General features: G+C 38.0%; 1 protein-coding gene across 2 annotated transcripts in view; it reads left to right on the plus strand.

Moving 5' to 3' along the window:
- Window positions 1-27,589, plus strand: part of SAMTOR (S-adenosylmethionine sensor upstream of mTORC1) — a 196,819-nt gene that overhangs the window by 164,631 nt on the left and 4,599 nt on the right. For both annotated transcript variants that reach the window (XM_081148117.1, XM_081148118.1), the window contains one exon: window positions 11,696-11,810. In XM_081148117.1, coding sequence (XP_081004243.1) covers window positions 11,696-11,810 — 115 coding nt within the window. The remainder of the gene's footprint in view (window positions 1-11,695; window positions 11,811-27,589) is intronic.

Consider the following 27,589-nt stretch of genomic DNA (forward strand, 5'->3'; position numbering starts at 1 on the left):
TGTTTATAATGTAATTGATGAAGGAATTGGCTTTTCTGTAACAACGTTTTAAGATAACAATTAGAATTACAAATGAAAGTGTATCAGAACTTTGTAGATTCTTGGAGATTTTGATATAATCTCTAGAACATCCACTTCAATAATAAAAATATGTCTATACAATGGAGCATAGTTATTTCTTTATTTAACAAAGCTTCCCTTTTATTTTCAAGCATATCAAATAGGTGTAATCAGCTCAAAATATCTTATTCACAAGGAGAAAGAACAAATCCCTGAAGCATTCTAGGGGCCCACCGGAATGACTGAAAGCCAATTATAAGTCAAGAAAAAGTCTCTTAAAATTTAAACCCTGGGAAGGCTGTCAAACATATTTTACCAAAAGATCATATATCATTATGAAACAGTATTAAGTTATTTATTTATCCAAAGTGACAATAAAAGGTATCAAATATAAATACAGGCTAGCAAAACTTTAGTTCTTAGGATTAAGAATATGGGTTTTTAAGTAATCAAGTACCTGTTTAACACAATATGACACAACTATTTTAATAATACGTAGAATCTTTGCTCTCCAGGCAGATACAGGGGGGAAAAACTTTTTTCCTTTTAACAGGCTGAAAAAAAAACCAAGCATTCTCTATTAGCTTACTTTATATATTTAGATTCATTTACCTAATTAAATTCATTATTCAGCTTACCTATAAGTTTTTTGTGGGGCTTAAAAAAAATTTTTTTTAATATCTTTATTGATTTCAGAGAAAGGAAGGGGCGGTGGGGAGAGAGATAGAGAGTCATTAATCGGCTGCCTCCTGCACGCCCATAACCCGGGCATGTGCCCTGACTGGGAATTAAACCCCGATCACCTGGATCCCAGGTCTACGCTCAACTGCTGAGCCACGCCTAGCCGGGCTGTGTTTCTTTTTTTGTTGTGTGCTTCTTCCCTCTACGCAATCCTCCTTCAGCTTGCACTGACCCTCTGCAACTTGCATAAATCTTTGGCATCTTTACTCATTCCTTTCCATTTGTTTCTTCTTAACTGATTGAGAAATAACCAACCTTAGAACAACCTACTTTCAATTCTGTATTGCCAAAACCATACAATTTCTTTCCAATTTAATTAGAATTCTTAACTCTTAGAAACTATGTTTTAGTGACAAATAAGTAATTAACATTCCTCATATTGGCAAATACATTTTATAACTTCCAGAAGCACGTTCTTTCATTGGCAAATGCACTCACATTTTCAAGATACAGATTTCAAATAAAATATAAGATATACTCATTAACAGATCCAAATCCATCCTCTAGCTTCTTTGCAATAAGAAGCAAAAAGCAGGCAAACTCAGATCAATTAATATTTTCATATCCTTTTCTTTAAAAATATCGATACTCAATAATTTTCATCATTTAATCCAGCAAAACTCCAAAGTTTTAAGTTACCAGAGACTGTGGAAAACTATTTCTAGATATATATAATTATTACTGAAAAGCTTTATCAAAACCCCTTCATTTTAGTTCATTATTTATTAACTAACTAGGTGTATATAATAATGAAAAGCTTTGTTAAAACTCATCTGTTTATTATTTCTTAACTCTATGAGATTTTAAGTGAATTATTACGCAAGGCATTTTCTTGGAAAATTTTGTAACAAGGATAAGATGACCTTGACAAATTTTAGGAAGGCTGGAGAAAAAGTTCGGGGAGTTACCAGGCTTGGGCTGCTTTTGCCGCTTCAGGTTTTTTTGTTTGTTTGCTTTTCACTTTGAGGTGCTCCTGCTGTTCCCACAGCCTGCACAGGATTTGGGGGTAGCATTAATTTCCCCATTGCTTCCAGGACCACAACAGCTCCTGGACCTCCAAGAGGATTTAAAGTGTTTAAAAGACTTATTTCCTTATTTTCCTTTCTGAGTAGAATCTTTATGATGTAACATGAAAGCTTATATATAGGAGATCTTATCCCATTTCAAAACAGAAACAAAACCAACACCGAAAGCAAATAAATAAGTACCGTCCAAAGGAGAGACTGAAACACTAGCCTTAGAATCATACCTAACACCAGCTGATAAAGCAAATGACCTTCACAAGGCCTAAAATGGCACAAAGCCCAAACAACAGAGACAGAGGATCCCGTTTGTACAAAACAGCAAAGAACAACTATAACCTAAGTTTTATTTTAGACAGATGAGAAATCTCAAACAGAGCAGATAGTTAGCAGAACAGATAAAGACACAATTATTAGACACTCCACAAGATGTAAGCAACAAGAAAAGCAAGCAATATCCAAAAATCCAAAACCAACCAAATCCCACACTGGGGAACTGGGATTTTTCTTAGTCACTGAGCGGTGCCTACTGCCATGCGGTGCCTATTGATTCCTAGTGAGTCTAAAATGGTTCAAAAAACCCCAGTTGGTGGGGCAAGGGGCACCTTGTCCTGCACACCAGGGACTGCCTTGTCTTGGAGTCCATTGACTTCCAAAAGACCTGTTTCCTGGAGCCTTGAGGAGAGCTGGGAGAGTCCCCAAGATTAAAAAAAAAAAACTCTAGGCAGCTGCTGGGAAGTTCCTGCAATCTCTGCCAAAGGGTCAGCCTGCCACAAGCAGCTGGGACCCTAGCCTGGGCCCTCTAGGACTTACCAGGGTCCATTTCTCCTGGCTGGCTCACCAAAACTGTAACCAGAACCAAGGTTTGGCTGCATGTTCCATGAAAATCAAACTTGTGGGACAGATGCTGCTGAAAAAGGAAAGAGGTTCATTTAAGTGCTGATCACCTGAGAAGATTGGGACTCGTATCACAAAGCCCATTTCAGCATCTCAGTGCAGGCTGGGTTTTTATAGGGGGGAGAAGGAAAGCAGAACAAAGAGATCAGGAAGAGGAGCAGTGGATGTGCAGGCAGTGTCCTTGCTGGTCCTGATATGGATTGTTAATGTCGGCATACTGGATCTGGCCATTGCTAGCCAAATTCCTGCAATTGGGCAATCTGCATCAACCAAAGTCATGGTCAAGGCTGTTTCTTGTACAGCAGGAACTGGTACTGCTGATGCCTGCAATATGCTTTTAAGGAAACTGTCAGTATGTGAGTTCCTTTTGTCAGCACATTTTATTCTAATTCTGTTTCATGGTTAGAGTGGTATAAAAAAAATTTTTTTCCTTTTATTTATACCTCAGAAGAATAGTTTCCATTCTGAAGTTTAATAGACTCTAAACAAATATATTGAGATTACTGCTAGGTTTCAGTGCAAATTTTCATTAACTTATTATCTTACTGTACTGAAGAGAATATTTACATGTCTTAATTCTTTCTGCTAAAAAAACTGAGCTGTGCCTTCAGAAGCTTTGATGGGCATAGCTAACTCCACCTCCAGCTCTTGGTAATTTTGTTAAAAACTTACCTTAAGAATGGATTACATTTCAGATGGTTGGGTCAACATGAATTGAGAGAAAAGTGCAGAAATCATAGGGAAATATCATGTGGAATTTAATGCATATATGTAAAGTTATAAAAACCCACTTTAATTGAAGGGATGAAATGACTTAATAGATTGAACTCCCACAAAGATTAGAACAACTTTTAGTATTATAAATAAATAAATAATGTTCTAGATATCCAATAAGAAAGACTTATTTTTTTAAATTTTTTTCAAGTTTCTTTATCTTTATTGTTGAAAATATTACAGATGTCCCCTTTTTATCCCCATTGAATTGATCCCCTCTACCCCACATCCATCCCACCCCCAGGCTTTCCCGAAACCAATGTCTGTGTCCATGGGTTATGCTTATAAACATATAAGTTCTTCGATTAATTTCTCCCCACCCACTGCCCCCTCCCCACCTTCCTTCTGAGATCCCTCAGACTGTTCCATGCTTCTATGTCTCTGGATCCATTTTGTTCATCAGTTTATTTTGTTTCTGTTTTTGATAACATCCCATGTGCACTTGAGAAGAATGTATATTCTGCAGCTTCAGGGTAGAATGTTCTGTAAATGTCAATTAAATCCATCTGATCTAGTGTGTCCTTTAGGGTCACTGTTTTCTTGTTGATTTTTTTTGTCTGAAAGACCTATCCAGTGAATTCAGTGGGATGTTAAAGTTCCCTAATATGACTGTATTGCTGTTGATCTCTCCCTTAGAGTCCTGTAGAAGATTTTTTATAAATTTAGGTGCTCCTATGTTGGGTGCATATATGTTTATCAGAGTTGTATCCTCTTGTTGGATTGATCCCTTTAGTATTATGTAGTGACCTTTCTTGTCTCTCGTTATGGTCTTCATTTTGAAGTTTATTTTATCTGCTACCCCAGCTTTTTCTTTCATTTCCATTTGCATGGGAAATTTTTTTCTATCCCTTCACTCTCATCCTGTGTGAGTCTTTTGTTCTGAGATGGGTCTCCTGTAGACAGTATATATTTGGGTCATGTTTTCTTATCTATTCAGCCACCCTATATCTTTTCACTGGGACATTTAATCTATTTACATTTAAGGTTATTATTGAAAGATACTTATCTACTGCCATTTTGTTTCTTTATGCCTATGTTTCTCATTCTCTTTATTTCTACTTATACTTATAGCAGTCCCTTTAACATTTCCTGTAGTGCTGATTTTGTAGTGATAAAGTCATTTAGCCTTTTTTTGTCTGGGAAGCTCTTTATTTCACCATCTATCTTGATTGATAATCTTGCTGGATAGAGTAGTCTTGGTTTCAGATCCTTGCTTTTCATTACCTTGAATACTTCATGCCATTCCCTTCTGGCCTGTAGAGTTTCTGATGAGAAGTCAGCTGACAGCCTAATGGGGGCTCCTTTGTAGGTAACATTGCTTTTCTCTAGCTTCCTTTAAGATGCTCTCTTTGTCTTGAATTCTTGGCATTTTAATTATGATGTGTCTGGGTGTGGGCCTTTTTGGATTCTTCTTGCTTGGAACTCTCTGTGCTTCCTGAATTTGAGTGACTTTTTCCTTCACCAGGTTAGGGAAGTTTTCTGCCATTATTTCTTTAACAGGTTCTCTAAACCTTACTTTCGACCTTGCTTACTTTCGACCTCTTCTGGCACTCCTATGATGTGAATTTTGGTATGTTTCAAGTTGTCCCACAGTTCCCTTAGACTGTCCTCCTGTTTTTTAATTGCTTTTACTTTTAGGGTCTCTGATTGAGTGATTTTTTTCTACCGTCTTCTAATTCACTGATCTGATCCTTAGCTTCCTCCAATCTACTGTTCATTCCTTCCAATATATTCTTTATTTCTGCTATGTCATTCTTCATTTCTTACTGGTCATTTTTCATAGTTTCCATATCTTTTTTCATGCTCTTGAGCATCCTTACAATCAGTATTCTGAACTCTGTATCTGAAAGACTGCTTATCTCCATTTCATTTAGCTCTTTCTGGAGACTTCTCTTGTTCTTTCATTTGGGGCTTGTTTTTTGGCTACTTTTTTGGGTTTGTTTTTAAGTGTTAGGTAGATTTGCTAGGGCTCTCAGTCTTTTTGGAGGGTCTCTGGTACAGGCCAACATCAGACGCAGTTTGTGACTGGCCTTGAGTACCCTGTTTGGAGCTATCAACAACCTTAGGCTTGAGGTATCCTTTGCTGGAGCTGGGTGCATTTTGACAGGACCAAAATGCACACCAAAGTCTGCTTTTCTAAGGCCCCAGTCCGGAAGCAGATCAGGCAAAGACTGAAAGCACCCTGAGGTTTGCCTCTACCTGCAGACTGATTAATCTGATTCTCTTAATGAGCCTCAGGGTGTAGAAGCTCCACAGGGTGGGGCAGTTGGTTGTTATCAGTCTCTTAACAAGCCTCAGGCTGTAGAAACTCTTCAAGGCAGGGCGAAAGGCTTTCCAGCAGGGTGAGGCAATTGCTTCCCCATCTCAGGCAAAAGCAGAAAATTGTCTGCCTGAGAAAGATATCCTGCACCGTCTGGGGTAATTACCCAGCACAGGAATTCAGACAGGTGTCCCTGATCTCACTGTCCAGAGCCCAGAACCTCAGACTCTCCCCACACAGCTCCAGTCCACTCCAATCCCCCTCCGCCGGAATCCAAGGTGAGTGGCTGCACACAAAACCTTATATGTTGGCTCTTTAATAGGTTGCCAGCAGTTCCAGCTCTCTCTCCCTGGCTGACAGAAACCCTCCTCCTTTTCACAGCCAGATATTATGTGGGCACCTTTCTCAGTTCTGGTACTCTTGTCTGGGAAGTCCAGCCTGGGGTTTAGGCCCCAGGGTCCTTAGTGGGAACCCTCTATAGCTGAGATATCCCTCTGTACCTTTAGCTGCTGCCTGTGGGGGCCCAGCCAGCCCTCTCACGTCCACACTTTCTACCAGCCTCTGTGGGGTCTCCACTTTTCCTCCTTGGTTATGAGGGTGCTCTCCAGCTAGTCTTCAGTTCGTTTTTGGGATGGTTTTTCTGTGTTTTAGTTGTAAAGCCAGATTGGTCCTGGGAGAGTGTCAGTGTAGCTTCCACTCAGTCCACTGCCATCTTGGATCTCAGTATAAAATTTTTATTCTGTGTCACAAAATCTTTGAAATAGAATAAAAGGAAATTTCCCACATTCAGCTTAGGAGTTTATTATAACATATGTATTAAAACCCTTCATAGACCATACAAGAAGGGAAAATTATAGCCTGATCACTCATGAAGAGATGCAAACAACATAAAATATATGTATATACTTGATTCTCATTATTCACAAATCCATATCTGTAAATTCACCTACTCACTAAAATTTATTTGTTACTCCAATATCAGTATTCATGGCATTTTAGAGTCATTTGTGGACATTTTCAGAGTGGTGAAAAATTTGTGTCGTCTGACACACACCTTCCCAGTTCAAGTCAGACAAGGTAGACTGTTTTCTTATTTCAGCTCTTATAGTTATGCGCCATTTAACATCAGTATTATGTTCTGACAAATGTGTTCTTAGGTTATTTCCTCATTGTGTGAAGGTCATGGAGTGCACTTACACAAGCCTTGATGGTATAGCCTTCTACACACCTAGGCTGTATTGTATAGCCCATTGTTCCTAGGCTATAAGCCTATTCAGGATGTTTCTGTACCAAACAGCATGAGATGTATAAGGCTGGTGTATAAGGCCGCTTTCAGCTGCTACTGACCTAAAACAGCATACTATTTTACAACAAACATTTTTTTTATAAGTAGAGTGCACTCTAAAATAATGATAAAAAGTGTAGTATAGTAAATACGTAAACCAGCACCAGTTGTTTATTATCACTATCAAGTATTATGTACTATCCATAGTTGTATGTGCTATACTTTTATAAGACTAGCAGCATAGTATATTTGTTTATACCAGCAACACCACAGACGAATGAGTAATATATTACTACATTATGATGTCACTAGGCAATAGGAATTTTTTAGCTCCATTATAATCTTTATGGGACCACTGTCATACGAAGTCCAAACTTTAACTGAAATGTCATTATGCTGAGCAGGACTATATACAGAAATGTCCTATTTTCGGTCTATTTCACAGTTTTTGCATTTTCGTTTATGATTTCACTTTTAAAATGACCCCCAAGCTTAGTGGTGAAGTTCTGTGTAGTGTATTAAGCACAAGGCACTGTTAATAAATACTTTACAGATAAAATACCAGTGTTAAATAAGCTTCCTTTAGGCATGAACTGTAGTGGTGTTGGCTGTCATTTCAGTGATAGTGCATCATAATGCGTATACTAAATAAAGTGTCTTTAAACAACACATAAATCCAAGTTATGTGTAACTCTGTTGACAAATGTTGTGACCAGAAGCCTAAGCCTGTATTTCCCTTAGGTGCCATGGTTCAATGTTTGTGGTAACTTTATATACCATAACTACCACCTACTATATACTCATATATAAAACAAATACTCTTATGAAAGGTATAATATATGAAAACCAAATTAGATCCTTCCCAATAATGGAAGGTTGATTTAACACTACACAATTTAATGAGTGCACTCTACCACGTAAACAAATTAAAGAAAAGTCATTATTTGAATAGCTGAATGGAATGCATTTGATAAAACCCAACATAGATTTGTGTTAAATTAAAAAAAAAACAACAACTGGCAAAGTATAAGAGGAGTTTTTTAAACTTTAACAAGGGTGGTATACAAAACCTTCAACAGTCATATTTAATGATGAAATACAGGAATGTTCCCTCTGAAAGAGTAGGAACAGAATAGAAGTGACTGCTTATATTTTGCTGAACATTGTATTAGAAGTCTCGGGCAAGCAGTGTGGCAAAAAATAGATGGAAGTTTGGATATGTGGATAGACAGGAAAGAAAGAATGTAAATATCATTTTTCACAGATTGTATAATTATATAACTGGATTAGAATACCTAAAATAATATAGAGATAAGCATTTGAGGTAACAGGAACTTAGTAAAGTTGCTGGATATAAAATCATTATACAAAAATCAATTGTATTTTATGTAACCAACAATGAAAAATGAAATTTTAATAACAAAGTTCATCCATAGGGGAAAAACAATAATAGCATAGGAATGACAAAAGATATAATGCCAGCAAAAGATATATGTGATCATTCAAGAGAAAATAATAAAGCTCTTCAGAGACAATTAAAAAAAAAAAACTAAACAGGCGGACAATTGTGCCATATCTGTGGACTGGAAAATTCAACATTGTAAAGATACTAATTCTCCCCAAATGCTCTTTAGACTCAATGCCACTGTAATCAAAATCCCAATGGGATGTGTTAAATAAAGGTACTACTATACGGCAATGAATGTAAATTAACTATAGAAACATACAGACTTTCACAAACTTAAAGGAAAAAAGAAAGTCACAAAAGCAAATGTATAGTGTATAAAACTGAACTGTATTATTTAGGCATTCAGTCATAGATAGTAAGACAATAAAAAGAACATCGTTATCATTTAAATCAGGTAGTGCTACCATTACAGATATGGGTAGTGGATGTCATCAGGGAGGGTCATGCTTCCAGAGTGCAGGCAGTGATTTATTTCTTGGCCTTGGTGGTAATTACTTTGTTTACTTTGTAATTAGTCTTTAAACTGAAAGTATATGTTTGGCTCAAATAGAAAATTTAGGAGCTAAAGCAAAGAATTTGAAATGGACTAAGTATATTACTAAGAATTAATGTTATTAGGTCAGTGCATTTTATTAAGTTTTTGGTGATTGTATCATGATGTTGAATTAACTTGAATGATTAAAATACTCCATCTACATAGAAAATTTCATTTATAAGATGAACTTTTTAAATATGTTTTTATTGATTTCAGAGGGAGGAAGGGAGAGGGGGAAAGAGAGAAATATCAATGATGAGAGAGTCATTGATTGGATGCCTCCTGAACACCACCTACTGGGGATCGAGCCCCAGCCCTGATATGTGCCCTCACAGGGAATCGAACCACAACCTTCTGTTTCAAGGGTTGCTGCTCAACCACTGAGCCACGCCAGCCGGGCTATAAGTTGCAATTTTTAAAATAAATATCAATAAAATTTTTGCTAACCAGTTTACTAGTACAGAATTTAGTCAGAGGCGAATTCTGCTTTTACTATGCTCAGAAAGATTGTTAGTGGGTGAACCATGAAAAGATTTAATCTATAAAGTGATTTTAACAACTAGCAATAATATTTAGCACTTTTTGAACACTTACCATGTACCAGATATTGGGTCAAGTATTATAAATGAATTATCTCATTTAATCCTGGAAACAACTCTTAAAGTTTGGGTACCATTATTATCCCCACATTACAAGTAAAGGACAGACTCAGACTTTGATGCTAGTTTCTCTAATGCCAGAACTCATGTGTTTAACTATAATCCCAAGTAAGAATTAGAATGACAATCTAATAGTGTATATAGTATTACATATTGTTATAGATTCTCATTCATCCTAACTGGTTACGATTTGGGTATTCGGATTTGTATTAACTCAGTGGCAAATGTCAGCCATATGCCAGACATTTTTATGGCCCCTATATACTGGATCTTTTGCTGTTTAGCACCTTGGAACCTATGCCAAAGAAGTTTCCAGCCCTCATTCTTCGTTGGAACTAAACTGTTATGCTTCAAGTATCACTAAACTTAGTTCAGTTTTATAGGTGATTATTTGTTATAGGCAGCACCCATACAAATAATCTGCTTCCTAATTGGCTGCAGTGTAGAAAATTACCTCTTCATCCCTAGGAGCAGCTCTTTTCACTGGGAGAGTTTTCAAGAACTAACATTCATTTGGAGGTCATAGTCAGTATTATTGAGTTGTTTTATACATATAGAAAATGAAGCCCCTCCCTCTGATGAAATGCTGTTTCCTTATACCCTCATAGCCCCTTTCCAGAGGAGTTCTTAAAATTTTATTAACAAAAATACTTTAATTGGTATGACATTCACTGCATCAGACAGGTCCTATATAGTTTATTTATAATCAAATGGTGATTGTCATTTCTGTAAAATGTTGGGACATAACATTTGATTAAAAAATGTAACCACTACGTATTGCATGCATTTTTTGGGGGGAGGAAATCAGCTTCAAATTATTTTGATATGGTGCCTTTTTCACGAGCATAACCCACTGTCTGTAAGTTAACACCTCCCTAATGGACCCTAGGGTAATAATATATAAGGAAGAGAAGCTGGACAGGTTCTCTCTGCTCTTTAGACGTTAAGGGGCCAGGATTCTGTTTTCACCCAATTATTTTTCTACATTTACTTTCCTTTATTTTTCCAACATCCACTCATAATCTTTTTTTAAAGAAAATTATTTTAAATCAGTGAAATGGTATGTCTGAAGTTGATTTTTATTATTGCTATATTGTCTGAATATTAGGACTATAGGTTTTAGACCAACAAAATCCACTGTTTTCCTTCATCCTTGCTGCTATGTTGATCCATATTCGTTGCATTCAACTAACTTTAAAATATGGTCATTTCTAGTTTTGTTTACCTTCATTTTTTCCTACTGTTTTTGGACAGGAAGAGAGCTCTTAAATAAAAGTAAAACAGACCTTTATAACCTAATACTTTTTTGTTTATGCTTTTCTCTTTGGCCCTTTTAAGTCAATGAAATAAAGTTAAGTACAAAGACATTGTTATATTGACTACTGAAAATTGATTTGTGAATGTATTCTTTCATCTACAAGGACAGTTTTCGAAGCGTGGTCTCAGGCTCTGAGAACCTTCCAGGGTCTCTGTGGGGGGGAAATTATTTTCACAGTAATACTAAAATGTCAGTTGTCTTTTTTACTCTCAGTCTCTCATGAGTGTCGAGTGTAGTTTTCTAGAGACTACATGGCATGTGATATTGGAAGTTTGAATGCAAAAGCAAATAGGAGAATTTATCAATCTTCTTTTAAGCCGGACATTAAAGAGACTTGAATAAATGTAAAACAATGCCTCACTTTTTGCTGTCTTTCTAACCTAGATTTTTCATTACAAATCTATAATTTACATTAACATATATAATAGGTTTATTGTTTTATAAATGTTTTTTAAACTATTTTGTTTTAATTTCAAATATGATATTGTTGATAGATATAACCCACATAAACAAAAACTCTTTAAGGTCCTCAGTAATTTTTAAATGTGTTAAAGGAACCTCAAGACCAAAAAGAGAACCAAAAATCTGTATGAACTTTTTAATTCTCAGATGTTTGAATTTTTCTTATACTTTATTTTTATTTTGCTTGTTATAAGACAAAATAATCTGTTTTTAGGTTGCTACAAACCTCAGGAAAGATCAGATTACTTGATGTTGGCAGCTGCTTTAACCCATTCATGAAGTTTGAAGAATTTCTAACAGTTGGCATAGACATTGTACCTGCTGTAGAGGTATGCATAGTTTTGTTTTGTTTTGCGACTTGAATGTTTTACATGCATATTTACAAAGGAAAAGCATTGTCTTTACATTTTTGAAATAGCAAATATATTTAGCGTGTACAAGTTGATGAGATTATTTCCATATATATATTCAATGAAAAAAAAATTTTTAATCCTCACCGGAGGATATTTTTCCCATTGCTTTTCAGAGGGGGAGGAAGAGAGAGAGAAAGATCGATGTGAGAGAAACACATAGATTGGTTGCCTCCTACATGTGCTCTGCCTGGGGCCGGGGATCAAGCCTGCAACTGAGGTATGTGCCCTTGGCTGGAATCAAACCCGGGACCCTCTGGTTCACGGGCCCATGCTCTAACCACTGAGTCTCAAGGAAACCAGCTAGGCCTCAAGGAAAATTTTTTATCATTTAGTTAACAAATATTAACTTGACCTATACTATATTTGTCTTTATTTTCCCAATTTTTGTTCCCTGTTGATCATTTATTGTTGCAGTCAAGAAATGTTAGTAGATTGCACAGATTTCCAGACAGCTGTAGTGTTTGGGCTTTTGATTGGTTTATTTTTTTAATGCATCTCTTTCTGAAATGTATTGTGATATGGAGCCATTATGGAATAGTGGAAATAGCAAGGGCTTTGGAGTCAGTCAGAACTTTATTTAATCCCACTATTTGTATTTAGTATATGAAACTACTTACCTTTGCAAAGAACGTATCCTCTACTTTTAAAATTAGAAATTTTTTAGTGACATAAGTTTATAATGTTTTACATTTTACTTTTTATATAACATCAGGTACAAAATATTTTACAAATTAAATTTTTATAAAGAATATGTGTTAGAATATAAATATTTTGGGTTAGGGATTTTTTTTTTCTTCACTGCTATGTTCCCAGCACCTAGAAGCATGCCTGGTACATTAACTATTCATTAAGTACCTTTTTTTTTTTAATTGCTGATAGTATTATAGATGTCTCCCATTTTGTTTTTTGAATAAAAGAATCTAATCTTGCTTTCAACCTAGTTTTGAATCTCTGAGCCTCAGTTTTCTCATCTGTATAATGGGGTTAGTAATGGATCATACTTTACAAGTTTGTTATAATATTTACTTGAGGAAAAATATTTAAAGCACCTAGCAAAATACCTGTTATATAGTAAGTGCTAAAGAAATGTTTTCTATTATTATTGAAATGTTTGTACTTGCAGATTCAACTTTTGTACGAATCTTTAATTTTGATGAGCGTGACTGTCTAGATTAAATCTATATGAGGAGCACTGAGGAATGAGAAAATACTAAAACCATTACTGTTGTCTCTGCTTCCTAAAGATGGACAAATGTTTGCTTTATATTAGAACAGCTCTTCTTAGCTTTCACTGCAGAGAATTCCTGTGCCATCAGGGGCTATAATTTTAAAAGGCAAGTGACTCTCACCTTCCTTCATCAAGACATGTTAGAGATGTCCTTCAGTGATTGCTGAGACATGACAACCATTTGATCTGAACCTCAGGCTTAAATATTATTAAAATATTTAATTTGTTTACAGATGGGGTTATAAACTTTCAAATGTAAAGTCATTAGGGAAGACAAAACAGTTGCTATACATAAGCTGAGTAGTAGAATCAGACTTTCACAGTTTCCGAACCCTATAATTAAAACCAAAGGAAGAGACTTACACTTTCAGGTAAGATGAAGTCACAGGGACCAGATTGATCCTTTTTCTCCCTTTCTTTAAGCAACAAGAAAGTGAACAAAATATTCAAAATAATTTATTAAACATTAGACATCAGGTAATAAAGGACAGTGATCCCCAAAAGACTGAAAGCAAATTATATGAGCCCTAAAATTGCAACAGTAGCCTTCAGGGAGTTTCTAGGACATGGCACAAAGAGAGGATCTCAAACTAGCTGATTCCCCCAAGTTGTAGAGGTGGAGCTGAGAGTCCTGGCAGACCAAAACAGCTAGGGTTTTTAAGACAGAGTGCCAAAGATATGAGAGCTGCACAGAGGAAAAACTTCAGAGGTCATAGAGTCCTCCTTCTGTACACAGAGCACTGATCAATACATGTGTTGAGAAAACTACATGACACTGGAGGAAGCACCACTTGAAAGGACTAGAGGTTATAGTGCTTGGTACTCACACAGGCTAGAAGTACACACACAGGCTGGAAATAGCCACACTGGAAACCTCAAGAATCACAATGCATTGGGTTGAGTGCACAAATGAGCCTTGCCTTAGTGGTGGAGAATAATAAGCCTTAGAATAAAAACTCCAGTTCTACCTAACAAGTCTTAAAAGCTAGACCCAAAAGATCAGACTGTATTCAGGTAACTTAACTATATCCCAGAACAAAACTCAAGAATATTTATAGCAAAGCAAAGCCATCAAGCACCCAACAAGGTGAAATTCACCATGCCTGGCATCCAGTAAAGAAGTAACCAGCCATGTAAAGAAGCAAGAGAGTAGGAACCACAATTGAGGAGATGCGGCAACCAACAGAGATAAACACTGAACTGACACAGATATTAAAATTAGAAAACAAGGACATTAAAATAGGGGCATTATGACTATATTCCATATATATGAGAATGTAAGTATTAGATACATAGAAGATATTTTAAAATAGGAAAATCTAACTTCTAGAGATGGATCACTACAATGTATAATAAGAAACACGAACTAGATAGAATTAATGGTATATTAAATATTGCAGAAGAAAAGTTAAATTGAAAACATGGCAGTAGAACTACCCAAAACTAAACATGGAAAAGAGAAGAATTTTTCAAAATGGAAGAGCATCAGTGAGCAGTGAGACAATTTCAAGTGGCCAAATACAAGCATAATTGGAGTCCCCCACAAAAGGGTCAGAGGGTTAAAGAAATAAATCTCCAAATTTGATAAAAGCTATAAATTTACAAATCCAAGAAGCTCAACAAATCTCAAGCACACAAAAAAACAAAATTACACCAAGGAACATCCAAATCCTCCCCACCCCCCCCAAAAAAACAGTAATATGAAAGTCTTAAAAAGCAGCCAGAGATTTAAAAAATTAAAAAGACATGTTAAAGGATTCAAAGATAAAAATCACCTAGAATCCCAAACTCAGAGAAAATATCTTTCAAAAATGAAGACAAAGTATTTTTTTCAGACATGCAAAAGCTGAAAGAATTCAAGATCAGCAAACTTGCATTACAAGAAATATTAAAGAAGTGCTTCAGCCAGGTGGAGATATGGGTCTACACAAAATAATGAAGAGTACAGGAAGGGATAACTTCATAAGTTTAAAAATATATAATTTTTTAAATATATAAGACCTTTAAGCCCGGCCGGGCGTGGCTCAGCAGTTGAGCATCGACCTGGGATCCACGCAATCGGGGTTCGATTCCCGGTCAGGGCACATGCCCGGGTTGTGGGCTTGATCAATGACTCTGTCATCATTGATGTTTCTCTCTTTCTCTCTCCCTCTCCTTTCCTCTCTGAAATCAATATATATATATATATATATATAAAATAAATAAAAAAATAAAAGATAATTTGCCATTGTTATAGGTTAAATTCTGTCCCCCAAAAAAGATGTGTAAGAGTTGTAACCCCTAAGGTGGGACTTTATTTAGAAGATACGGTCTTTTCAGAGGTAATCAAGTTAAAATCAGGTCATTAAAGTGGGCCCTAAGTCAATATGACTGTGTGTCCTTATAAAAAGAAATTTTGACCTAGAAATACATACATAGGGAAAATGTGATGTGAAGATGAAAGCAGTGGGATGATGCATCTACAAGCTAAAGAACACCAAATATTGCCACCAAACAAACAGAAGCTAGAAAAGCATGGAACAGATTCTTACAGCCCTTACAGCTTGATTACTGACTTCTAATCTCTAGAACTGTGATGTAATATATTTCTGTTGTTCAGCCACCCAGTTTGAGGTATTTTGTTATGGCAGCCCTAGCAAACTAATATAACCATTTAAACAAAAATAATATAGATTGAAGTTTATAATGTATTTACAAATAAAATGTAGGATGACAATAGCACGAATGAGAAGAGAGAAATAGAAATATACTATTTGAAGGTTCTTATACATGAAGTGGTGAAATATTATTTGAAGGTAGACTATAGTATATTAAAGATGTATACCATAAACCCTAAAGCTAATGAGCCAACAAAGGAGATAAATTGAAATCATAAAAAATTTCAACTAATTCCAAAGATGGCAAAAAAAAAAAAGGAAGAAAGGAAACACTGCACAGATGGCACAAATAGAAATAGCAAAATTATAGATTTAAACCTAAGTGTATCAATAAACACCTTAAATAGCTATGGCCTCAGTACCGCAATTAAAAGGCAGAAATTGTCTGATTGAATAAAAAAGCATTACGCAAATGTATGTTTCAGTTTAATTATAAACAGATTAAAAGCAGGAGAGCGAATAAAGAAAGCTTTATTGTGTGACTATATTATAAGACAGTGGATTTCAGAACAAAGAATATCCACAGCAATAAAAGTGGTGATTTCATCAATGATAACAGGGTTAATTCATCAAGATTACAAATCAGTCCTAAACATATATGCACCTGATTACAGCTTCAAATTGCATAAACTAAAAATTGATAAAGTAGTAAGGAAAAATAGAAATTTATAAAATGATAGTTGGAGATTTGAATAACCTTCTCTCAAGAATTGATAGAACAATTAGAACATCAAAGAAGAACTCACCAGGAAAATTAGACTACATTTTGGAATGAAGATAAACAAAAACATAAGATACTAGCATAGGATGTGATTAAAATAGTACTTAGTGGAGATTTTTCTGTACTAAACACCTTTATTAGAAAATAAGGAAAATCTCAGTGTAATAAGACTAGTTTTCCAACTAGAAAAAACACACACACTAAATCCAAAGTATAAGAAAGGAAATAATAAAAGAGTGGAAACCTGATCTAAATAAATTAAATAGAAAACTTTCGGGAAAATTGAGAGTGATGTCAGCATCATGGCAGCATGAGAAAACTTCTTAGTCTCTTCCCTTAAAGATACAACAGGCTGGACAACTGTAATTCAACAAAAGATTCCCTGATCAACACGAAATGTCTGAGAGACTTGCACATTAAGACATCTGAAGGTGGGCTGTAGGAGTGAGCAGGAAAGGCATGGGGGCAGGGAGGACACAGAAGGGGGCTACAGAGGCAGTCCAGTGATTACAGCAGCCCCAGCAGATGCTATAGCAGTGCAGTAGGGTTGCAGCCCGCTCTGCAGACTGGAGGCTGGTGCACATTGATGCTGAGCCCAAGGACAGAGGTGGAGAAGTGGTGCGAAGGGTAGCACTCTTGTCAAGCAGCCACCGTCACCAAGGAAAAAGAAACAAAGCCACCGATGGACAATTCTGCCGCACCCACCCCCCTTTTCCTGTAGCATACCAGTTCCAGCAGAGGCGGCAGCAGTGGAGGAAAGTTGTGCAGTGGTAGGAGCAACATTTTAACTGGAGTGGCCTATATTCATTTGAACTAAACCCAGTAGAAAGAATAAAGCTGCAGATGTGCACCAGCCCACCTCCCCTACCTAACCCACCCCACCCATTGCGGTGGAATTTGGTAAAGGCAGAAGGGACACCTCAGAGAGTACAGGGCAGCTGACTACTTCTGGTTGCAGGACAGCAGGGCCAGGAACTCATAGACCTGGATTCCCATCACTGTCCACACACCACCACAGAGGTGTTGCCCTGAGAGTGAGGTGACTACTTATAGAAGGGATTCCCACCTCCTTGGGGAATACAGGGTATTTTCCACACTGAGGCAACACCACTCCACAGAATCCCACAAGATACAGTACTGCAGGTAAGAGAAAACAAAATTTGCACTGTAGCACCATCTACTGGAAAACAAAAGAAAGAACTCTACTTATCAGTCTGCTAAAGGGTAAAAGGCAACAAGTATTTTAAAAAGAAGAGAAAATCCATCAGTTACCATAAACAACCAAGATAACAAGGTAGGTCAGAAAGAAATGAAAAATCTCCAGAAAACAAACTCAAAGACATGGGATATTGTGATTTAAATGACAGAGAATTCAAGATTGCTTGCTGTTCTGAATAAACAAAGACAAGAAAAACTTCAAGAGATATAAGAAAACTCACAAAGGCAGTTTGTTGAGCTAAGGAATAAAATCAAACAAGAGCAGTACTTTACCAAAGAGATTGAAACTATGAAAAAGAACCAAACAGAACTTTTGAAGCTGAAAAACTCAATAAATGAGATGAAGAATGAATTAGAGAGCTTAGGAAATAGAGCAGATGGGAAAGAATTACTGATTTTTAAGATAGAAATCTACAAATGACTCAGGTGGAAGAGAGGGAATTGAAAGAAGAAAAAAAAATATCAGGACTACCTGACTCCATTAGAAAGAGCAATATAAGAATAAAAGGGGTGATGTCAGAGCAGTGGCAGAGTGAGAGATACCCTTGTTCTCTGCCCCTGAAATGTCAACAAATTAACTATAATTCAACAAAGAATTCCCTACTCAACACAGAGGCATGCCTGAGAGACCCGCACACTGAAACATCTAAAGGTGGGGAACTAGGAATAAGCCAGGAGGTGAGAAGGGAGGAGACCCCAGATGGCCCACAGACACAGCCCTGCAGCCAAAGCTTGCGGCATGGGCAGGAGAGGGGAGGAAGCCAGCGATAGCAGGCGCTTCTTTCAGCTGGCCAGGAAGAGAGAGCTGTGCCAGGCAGCCCGGCATGATGAGTGGAGTGAGCAGTGACTGAGCCAGTAGACACCTGACAGAGCATGGGGTTCTGCCTTACAGCTGTCCCACTGTCTGGCCGGGGTGTTTCTGACAAAGAAACAGAACCACAGAGCCCTGCAGCCCCTTGGACTCTCATAACTCACTGCCTGTTGCCCTCAATGTCAGGTCTGGGAGGGCACCTGTTTCCCTCTGTGGTAGATACCAGGTTTTGGTGCTTGAAGCCAGACCCCACTGAGGTAGGGACCACCATTAGGAAGAGGGCAGAAGAAACCCTACCCTCAAGCAGCATGGCCCTACTGTCCTACAGAAGCCCATGACGGTCAAGTCTGAAAGATCACAGAGGTAAAAAAATCTTGCGACTTAGCGCCATCTACTGGTAAGTAGTAGAAAGACCTTTTCAGAAAACTGCTATAGAAGGGACCTTTATGCCTAGACAAAGGAAAGGAGCAAATACTATGAACAACCATGATAACAATGATCAGAAAGAAAATGAAGAATCCCCAGAGAGCAATCGAACACATGGAAATATGTTATATAAATGACAGAAATTTCAAGATTGCAGTTCTGAAAATACTCAAGATGTGAGAAAATAAAGACAGGCAATTCCGTGCACTCAGAAAGCAAATCAATGAACAAAACGAGTATTTTACCAAAGAGTTTGAAACTTTAAAAAAGAACAAATCACAACTGCTGGAAATGAAGCATGCAATCAAGAAGATTAGGAAAGAGCTACTGAGCAGAGAAAACAGAGCCAAGCAGATGGAGGAAAGAATTAGTGATATTGAAGATAGGAGTCTAGAAATGATGGATGGGGAAGAAGAGAGAGACCTTAGCATAAAGAAAAATGTAAGAGACCTACAAGAAATATCTGACTCCATCAAAAAGAGCAATATTTGAATTATACGCATTCTGGAAGAAAAAGAGAGGAACAAGGGAACAGAGAGTCTATTCAAACAAATAGTGGATGAGAATTTTCCAAACCTGTGGAAAGAACTAGATCTTCGAATCCAAGAAGCAAATAACACCTAGTTACTTCAACCCAAAGAGGCCCTCTCCAAAGCACTTTGTATTAAAACTGTCAAAACTTAATGACAAAGAAAAAATTCTCAAAGCAGCCAGGGAAAAGAAAGAAGTGACCTACAAAGGAAAACCCATCAGAATTTCATCGGACTTCTCAGCATAAACTCTACAAGCCAAAAGAGAGTGGAACCAAATATTCAAATGCCTGAAAGAGAGAAATTACCAGCCACGAATAGTATATCTAGCAAAATTATCCTTTAAATATGAAGGAGAAATAAAACTGTTCCCAGACATACAGAAGCTGAGAGAATTTATCACCGGAAAACCTCCATTTCCTCTGAAATACTTAAGGGAGTTATTCTACCTGAAACAAAGAACATAAGGTCACAACACTATGAGTAAGATCACCAAAAAATGTACAGCATAAAAAATTATCCCTTCTTATAAGGGGTAATTTGTGACCACAAAAGCATAAAAGGAGAGGGCGTAAAGGTCTGAACAGGCAAAGGAGGATGAACATCAGATGCACTCAAAAGAAAAAAATCTATTGTATATATGCAAATTTATTTTTTTATAAACCTAATGGTAACCACACTCAAAACCCCCCAACCCAGGACACAGCTTAAAAAAAGAGGACACAGAAGAAAGAAGTGTGAAATACCAACAAAAACACACACAACAGACGTACAAAGGGAAAGAACCAATGGAGGCACAGAGCTACCAGAAAACACAAGATAAAATGGCTATAGGAAATCCACATACATCAATAATTACCCTAATGTAAATGGTCTGAATTCACCAATAAGGAGGCACAGAGTGAATCCAAAAACAAAATCCAACTATATGCTGCCTACAAGAGATACATGTAAGCTGCAAAGACAAAGGTAGATTCAAAGTAAAAGGGTGGAAAATGATTCTCCAAGCAAATGACATCCACCGAAAATCAGGTGTGGCCATACTTATATCTGACAAAATAGATTTCAAGACAACAAAGAGAACAAGAGATTAAGATGGACGCTATAATGATAAAGAGGACAGTACATCAAGAAAACATAACTCTCCTTAATACATGTGCATCCAACCAGGGAGCACTGAAATATATACAGCAGCTACTCACAGAACTAAATGGAAAAACAAACCAAAACACAATCATAGTTGGGGACCTTAATGCTCCAATAACAGCTCTAGATAGATCAACCAAACAGAAAATCGGCAAAGAAATACTGGCCTTAAATTGTGGAAAAACTCAATATTGTGAACATGTAAATTTTCCCAACATTGATTCATAGAGTCAGTGCAATCCTGATCAAAATTCCAGCAGGTATTTTTGTAGAATTTGGAAAACTTATTCTAAAATGTGTGCAGAAATTCGAAAGCCCTAGAATAACTAAAACAGTTTTTAAAGAGGACAATTTTGGAAGGTAACACTACCTGGTTTCAAATTTTATTTTAAAGCTACAATAACCAAGATTATCTCATCAATGAAATACAATAGAGGGTTCACAAATAGGGCCAAACTTACGGACTACTGATTTGCAAGACAGAAAGCATAGTCTTTTCAACAAATGGAACCATTAGATATCCATATACCAAAGGAAAAAACTTAAGTCTTTACCTCGTACCATTCACAAAAATGTTCTCACATTAGTCATAGACCTAAATAAAAAAATTAAAAAACCCTAAAGTTATAAAACTTCTAGAAGAAAACATCAAAGTAAATCTTGGATTAGGAAAAGATTTCTTAGATCTGACACCAAGAACAGTCAGTGAAAGAACAAACTGATAAATTGGCTTTCATCAAAACTAAAAAATAAAAATTTTCTATTATTTAAAAGACACTGTTAAGAGAATGAAAAGATAAGCCACAATCTAAGGGAAAATATTTTCAAGTCATATATCTGATTATTTACTTTTATCCATAATAAAGAACTGTCAAAACTCAGAAATAGCAAAACAAGTGTTTGGCTTTTTGTTGTTGTTTTCATTTAAAGCAACCCAAATATTTTTAAATGTGGAAAGGATTTGAACAGACTCTACCAAAGAAGATATCCACATGGGAAATAAGTACATGTAAAGAAGATAAACATCACTACTTATTAGGAAAATGCAAATTAAAACCACATTATGCCACTATAGATATCTATTACAGTGACTAAAATTTTAAGAAGCTGGCCATACCAAGTATTAATGAGAATTTGGAGAAACTGGAACTTTCATATACTTCTGGTGGGAATTTTAAGCTGCATAACTGCTTTTGAAAACAATTTTGGAGTTTTTTTAACAGTTAAATACACACTCTGTGATCTAGCAATCCCTTTTCTGGATGTTTATCCAAGATAAATGAAATCATGTCCAGTCACATATAAACAGGAATATTCGTAGTAGCTTGAGTTGTAATAGCCAAAAACTAGAAACAATCCAGACATTCATAAACAGGTGTATGTATAAACAAACTGTGGTATATTCATGATCCAGTAGGATACCTCAGCAATGAAAATGGAATAAACTATTGATACGTGCAAAAAAAAAAAATCTCAAAATAATTATACTATGAAAGAAGCTAAGCAAAATAAGAAAACATTAGTCTGTATTACTCCATTCATATAAAATTCTAGGAAAGCAAACTAATCTCTAGTGATAGAAATTACATCAGTGATTGCCTAGTGGCAGGGGAAGAGCAAGGAGGGTGTGAGGAAGGGATTGTCAGGGGCACAAGGAAACTTTTTGGGGTGTTGCATGTGTTCACTAACTTGATTGTGACAATGGTTTCACAAGTGTATAAATGTCAAAACTTATCAAAAGTATACTATTTATTTATACTTTATTGTTGAAAGTATTACAGGTGTCCCATTTTTTCCCCCCAATTGACCCTCTCCACCTTGCTCCCACCCCTTCCCCAGGCCTTCACCCCGTTATTGACTGTGTCCATGGGTTATGCATATTTGTATATAACTTCTTTGGTTAATCTTTTCCCACCTTCCACCTTCCTTCCCTCTTTCCTCTGAAATATGATCGTCTGTTACATGTGTTAATGTCTCTGGATCTATTTAGTTCATCAGATTATTTTGTTCATTAGCTTCTTAAAGAAGACCCTTCAACATTTCCTATAGTGCTGGTCTGGTGGTGATGAACTCCTTTAGCTTTTTCGTATCTGTGAAGCTCTTTATCTGAACTTCAGTTCTAAATGATGGCTTTGCTGGGTAGAGCAATCTTGGTTGTATTTCCATGTTTTTCATCACTTTGAATATTTCTTGCCACTCCTTTCTGGCCTGCAAAGTTTCTGTTGAGAAATCAGCTGTCAGTCGTATGGGTGCTCCCTTGTGGGTAACTAACTGCTTTCCTCTTGCTGCTTTTAAGATTCTCTCTTTGTCTTTAACCTCTGGCATTTTATTTATGATGTGTCTTGCTGTGGGCCTCTTTGGGTTCCTCTTGTTTGGGACCCTCTGTGCTTTCTGGACTTGTAAGTCTATTTCTTTCGCCAGGTAAGGGAAGTTTTCTGTAATTATTTTTTCAAATACATTTTCAATTTCTTGCTCTCTTTCTTCTCCTTCTGGCATCCCAATAATATGAATGCTGGGCCACTGGAAGTTTTTTCAGAAGCTCCTTATACTATCTTCATATTTCTGGATTTTTTTCATTTTGCTTTTCTGGTTGGTTGTTTTTTGTTTCCTCATGTTCCAAATTGCTGATTGGATTCTCTGTGTCCTCTACTCTACTGTTGATTCCCTGTAAATTATTCTTTATTTCAGTTTGTGTAGCCTTCATTTCTAATTGGTACTTTATTATGTCATCGGTAGTTTCAGTTGTTTTCATAATACTCTTACTATTATGCTTGAGCATCCTTATAAACAAAATTCTGAACTCTATATCTGTTAGCTTGCTTGATTCTATTTCATTTAGTTCCTCTCCTTAGAGATTTCTTTTGTTCTTTCCTATGTGACATGTTTCTTTGCCTCCACATTTTAGCTGCTTCCAGGTGTTTGTTTGTATTAGGTAGAGCTGCTATGTCTCCTGGAATTTATAGAGTGGCTTTGTGTAGTAGGTGTCTTGTAGGGTCCAGTGGCTCAGCCTCCCCAGTCACCTGAACTGGGCCTTCTAGGTGCTCCCCTGTGTGGGATGTGTGCTCTGACCTGTTGTAGTTGAGCCTTGGTTGCTATTGGCATCACAGGGAGGAATTGACGCTCAGGCCAATCAGCTGTGAGGACCAGCTGCAGCTACAGCCAAAGAGCTACTGTACTGGAGACACCCCTATGGAGCAGGATTTACTTCAGTGGAGCTTTGGTGTTCACCAAGTGCACCCCTTGTGTGTGTGTCACTCGTGGATGTGGTAGGGTTGTAATCCAGCGTGTTCGAGTCTGACCACCAGGTGTGCTGTCTCTGAGGCCTCCCCGGAGGTGCAAAGTCAGCCTCTGCCAGTGCCTTGCCCAGGACCACTCAGCATGACCTACACCGCAAACCATAGTTGGCTGCTACTTGTGCTGGGCTTGGCGTTGTCCAGGAGAAGCCAAGCTGTGAACCAATGCAGGCTGCCACTAATGCCAGGCCTGAGGCCACTTATCAAGAGGTATGAGGCATGCTGCTGCTTGTTTGAGAGATTTTAGGAAAGTCCTAAGCATAAGGCTCGAGAGGCCACTTATACAGAAAAGCCACTGGAAATGGCTTGGATGAGCTTGCAGGTAGGGAGGGGCTGGGCCTATGGGAATCACTGGGGCAGGGTGAAAGTTGTGAGTCAGGTGCTAGATATTCAGAGAAGGTGCCTGCCTGCCAGGTCTGGGTGAGGAGGGCTCGCTAAAGTAGCAATGGCCTCTGCCAGCTCTTCTGTCTGGGAGAACGCTGCCCCTCCACCTCTCGCCCCAGCCTCAGGCGGGTTAGTTCCTCCCAAAGTGTCCCAGGTTCCTTTCAAGCTGCAGCCCGGCACTGAAGCTCAGAGGGAGCATGTCTGAGTGAGTCCGTGCTCCGGCCCTTTAAGAAGAAAGTCTGGGACTCCTGCATCCTCCACATCCCTCAGAGACAGTTCCCGCTGGTTCTCACATCCTGAAGTTTTGGGGATTTCTCTTCCTGGCTCTGGAGTCCTGGGTTGGGGGCCTGCTCTGGGGCTAGGACCCCTCACTCCTCCGGGAAACCTCCACCACTGAAATGTCCCTCCCGGGTTTAAACCACAGCACCGGGTTTAAATCCCAGCGTCCCTGGGATTCAGCCCCGATCCGCCCTCTTCTCCATCCCTCCTACGGGTATCACTGCTTCTTCAGTTACCTGGTTGTAGGGCTTCTGTTTAGCTAGATTTCAGGAGGCTCTGTGATGGTGGTTCTATATTTTAGTTGTAATTTTGATGTGGTTGCAGGAGGCAGCCGGTACAGCTGTTACCTACGCCACCATCTTGTTTCCTCCCTCAAAAGTATACTCTTTAAATTGTGTGTCATTTGTACTTCAGTTTATATGTCAGCTATAGTTTGATAGAGCTATTTTAAAAAAGTAAAGGAAAGAAGAAAAGCAAGTATCTTTTTCCATGTAATATAGCTTTATGTATCACTTTCCCTAATAGGTAGTTCATATGATCATATAATCGGTTTATCTACCCATTAAAAGAATGAGGGACCAAGGACTTAATCCCTATATTTGTTTATTAATTCATAACTATTCTTATATGATAAAGACAACTAATTTTATCTGATTTTAAAATTGCTCTCTTATTCTAGATTGTTCCCATAGAGTTTTAATATTCAGCAAATTGTATGATGCTGTTCATTCCTTCACTTGTAGTGTTTCCCATGGTCATTTGTCTAAGTTAATTTAATATGTAGTTTGTTTCAAACCACAGCTTAACTTTTTAATAGAATAAATGTAATATTAAAGTTACTTTTGCAATGTTAAAGTTAATGGTTTAAATTCAGGGGTGGGGAACCTTTTCTCTGCCAAGGGCCATTTGGATATTTATAACATCATTCACAGGCCATACAAAATTATCAACTTAAAAATTAGCTCTGAAAAAAACTCCTACATTTATTGAATTTCAAGCCCCGTCTGCAGTCACCTTGGCAGGGCCAGACCAAAGATTACAGCCTGTGGGCTAGGGGGGGTTCCCCACCTCTCGTTTAAATGATGTTTTTCACCATGGCCAGTGTGGCTTAGTGGTTGAGCATTGACCTATGAACCAGGAGGTCACAGTTCATTTCCCGGTCAGAGTACGTGCCTGGGTTGTGGGCTCCATCCCCAGTGGGGGTGCATGCAGGAGGCATTCAATTAGTGATCCTTTCTCATTATTGATGTTTCTATCTCTGCCTCTTCCTTCCTCTCTTTGAAACCAATAATAACATTTTTTTTTAAAAAATGTTTTTCATGACTTTCAAAAGTTTTGGTATTCTGCTTTTACACATTTATAATGCCTCTTTCATTATTCTCTTTGGCTTCTTTGATTCATCTTTATTTCTTGTTTAAAATTGTTTTTATATTAGTCTGTTTTGGTAACTGTAAATGTTAAAGTGAATATAAAGAAGACTGAGTTTAGAAATAAATCATTACTGGGGATTCATTCAAGATGGAGGCATAGCTAAATGTTGTACTCAAATCCTCCTACAAGTACATAGAAATTACAACTAAACTACAGAGCAACCATCATTCAGAACCACCTGGAATCTAGCTGAATAGAAATCCTACAACCAAGGATATAAAGAAACCACATTGAGACTGGTAGGTGGGGCGGAGACTCAGAACAGGCTGTCCAAAACCCACATGTGGCAGATTAGAATCAGGAGAGAGATGTCTACTGTGGAAATCTCACCTGAGGAGCAAGGGGTCCCCAGTCTGATACCAGGTCCCCCAGTCCAGGGTTCTAGAGCCAGAAAGAGAAGTCCCCATAACTTCTGGCAGTAAAAACCAGTGGGGACTGTGGCTGAGTGAGACAGAGGGGAGCAGAAGTCCCAGTCGTTCCTCTTAAAGGGCCCACCCACAGGCTTACTCTGACTTGGTCTGAGCTCCAGCACTGGGGCAGCAGCACGAAAGTCACCAGGGACATATGAGGAGGAACTGAATTGTCTGGCATCAGGACAAGACCTGGAGAGGCAGCTTTCTCCCCGACAGAATGCTGATAGAGGCCATTTTTCCTTTTCTTAGCCCTTCCCACACTGTGCAGGCAGAAGATGCCATATCTGAGCCTCATCAACCTAACGTTATTTACCCCACCGTGGTGATTCCCTGAGACCCCGTCCCACACAATTTGTGGGCCCACCCAAGCCCTTTTCAGTGTCCTTCTCATACAAATAGCCTGTCTTGGCTCATGCTTCAAACTTTCCTAAAATCTCTCAAACAAGCAGCATCTGGCCTCAGTGTGTTCCATACGTCTTGCTAAGTGGCTCCAGGCCCACCATTAGCAGCAGCCAGCCTTGGTTCACAGTTTTGCCTCTCCTGGGTACCTCCAAGCCCAGCATAAGTAGCAGCCATCTGAAGATTGCTTTGTAGCTCATGCCAGGTGGCCCCAGGAAGGGCACAGGTAGCAGCTGACTGTGACCTGCTCTTCCTAGAAGACCCCAGAGCAAACACACCAGGTGTACAGCTTCAAACCATGTCAAAGCACCGCCCGACCACCTCCACAAGCAACACTCTCTGGGCACCAGAGCCCCACTGAACTAAGTCCTACTCCTTGGCATGGTCCCCTGCACAGCTGATCCTCCTCTGTGGTCACAGCCAGTCCTTGAAGCCAGTCAGCCTGGGGATAAATCCCTCCATTGAGGTGCCAACAGCAATCAAAATTCAGCTACAACAGGAAGGCATACACAGCCCACAGGAGGAGTGCACTAGAAGTGTCCAGCTAAGGTTATCAGGGAGGCTATGCCACTGGGCCTTAAAGGACACCTACTAAATAAGGCCATTCTACCAGGCCCAGGAGATGTAGCAGTTGTACCTAATACATAGAAACAAACACAGGGAGGCTGCCAAAATGAGACAAAGAAATATGTCCCAAATGAAAGAACAGGACAAAACTCCAATCTACCAGATGCAGAGTTCAAAACACTGGTTATAAGG

The sequence above is a fragment of the Miniopterus schreibersii genome (assembly GCF_964146895.1).
Source record: "Miniopterus schreibersii genome assembly, chromosome: 9".
NCBI classification, from domain to species: domain Eukaryota; kingdom Metazoa; phylum Chordata; class Mammalia; order Chiroptera; family Miniopteridae; genus Miniopterus; species Miniopterus schreibersii.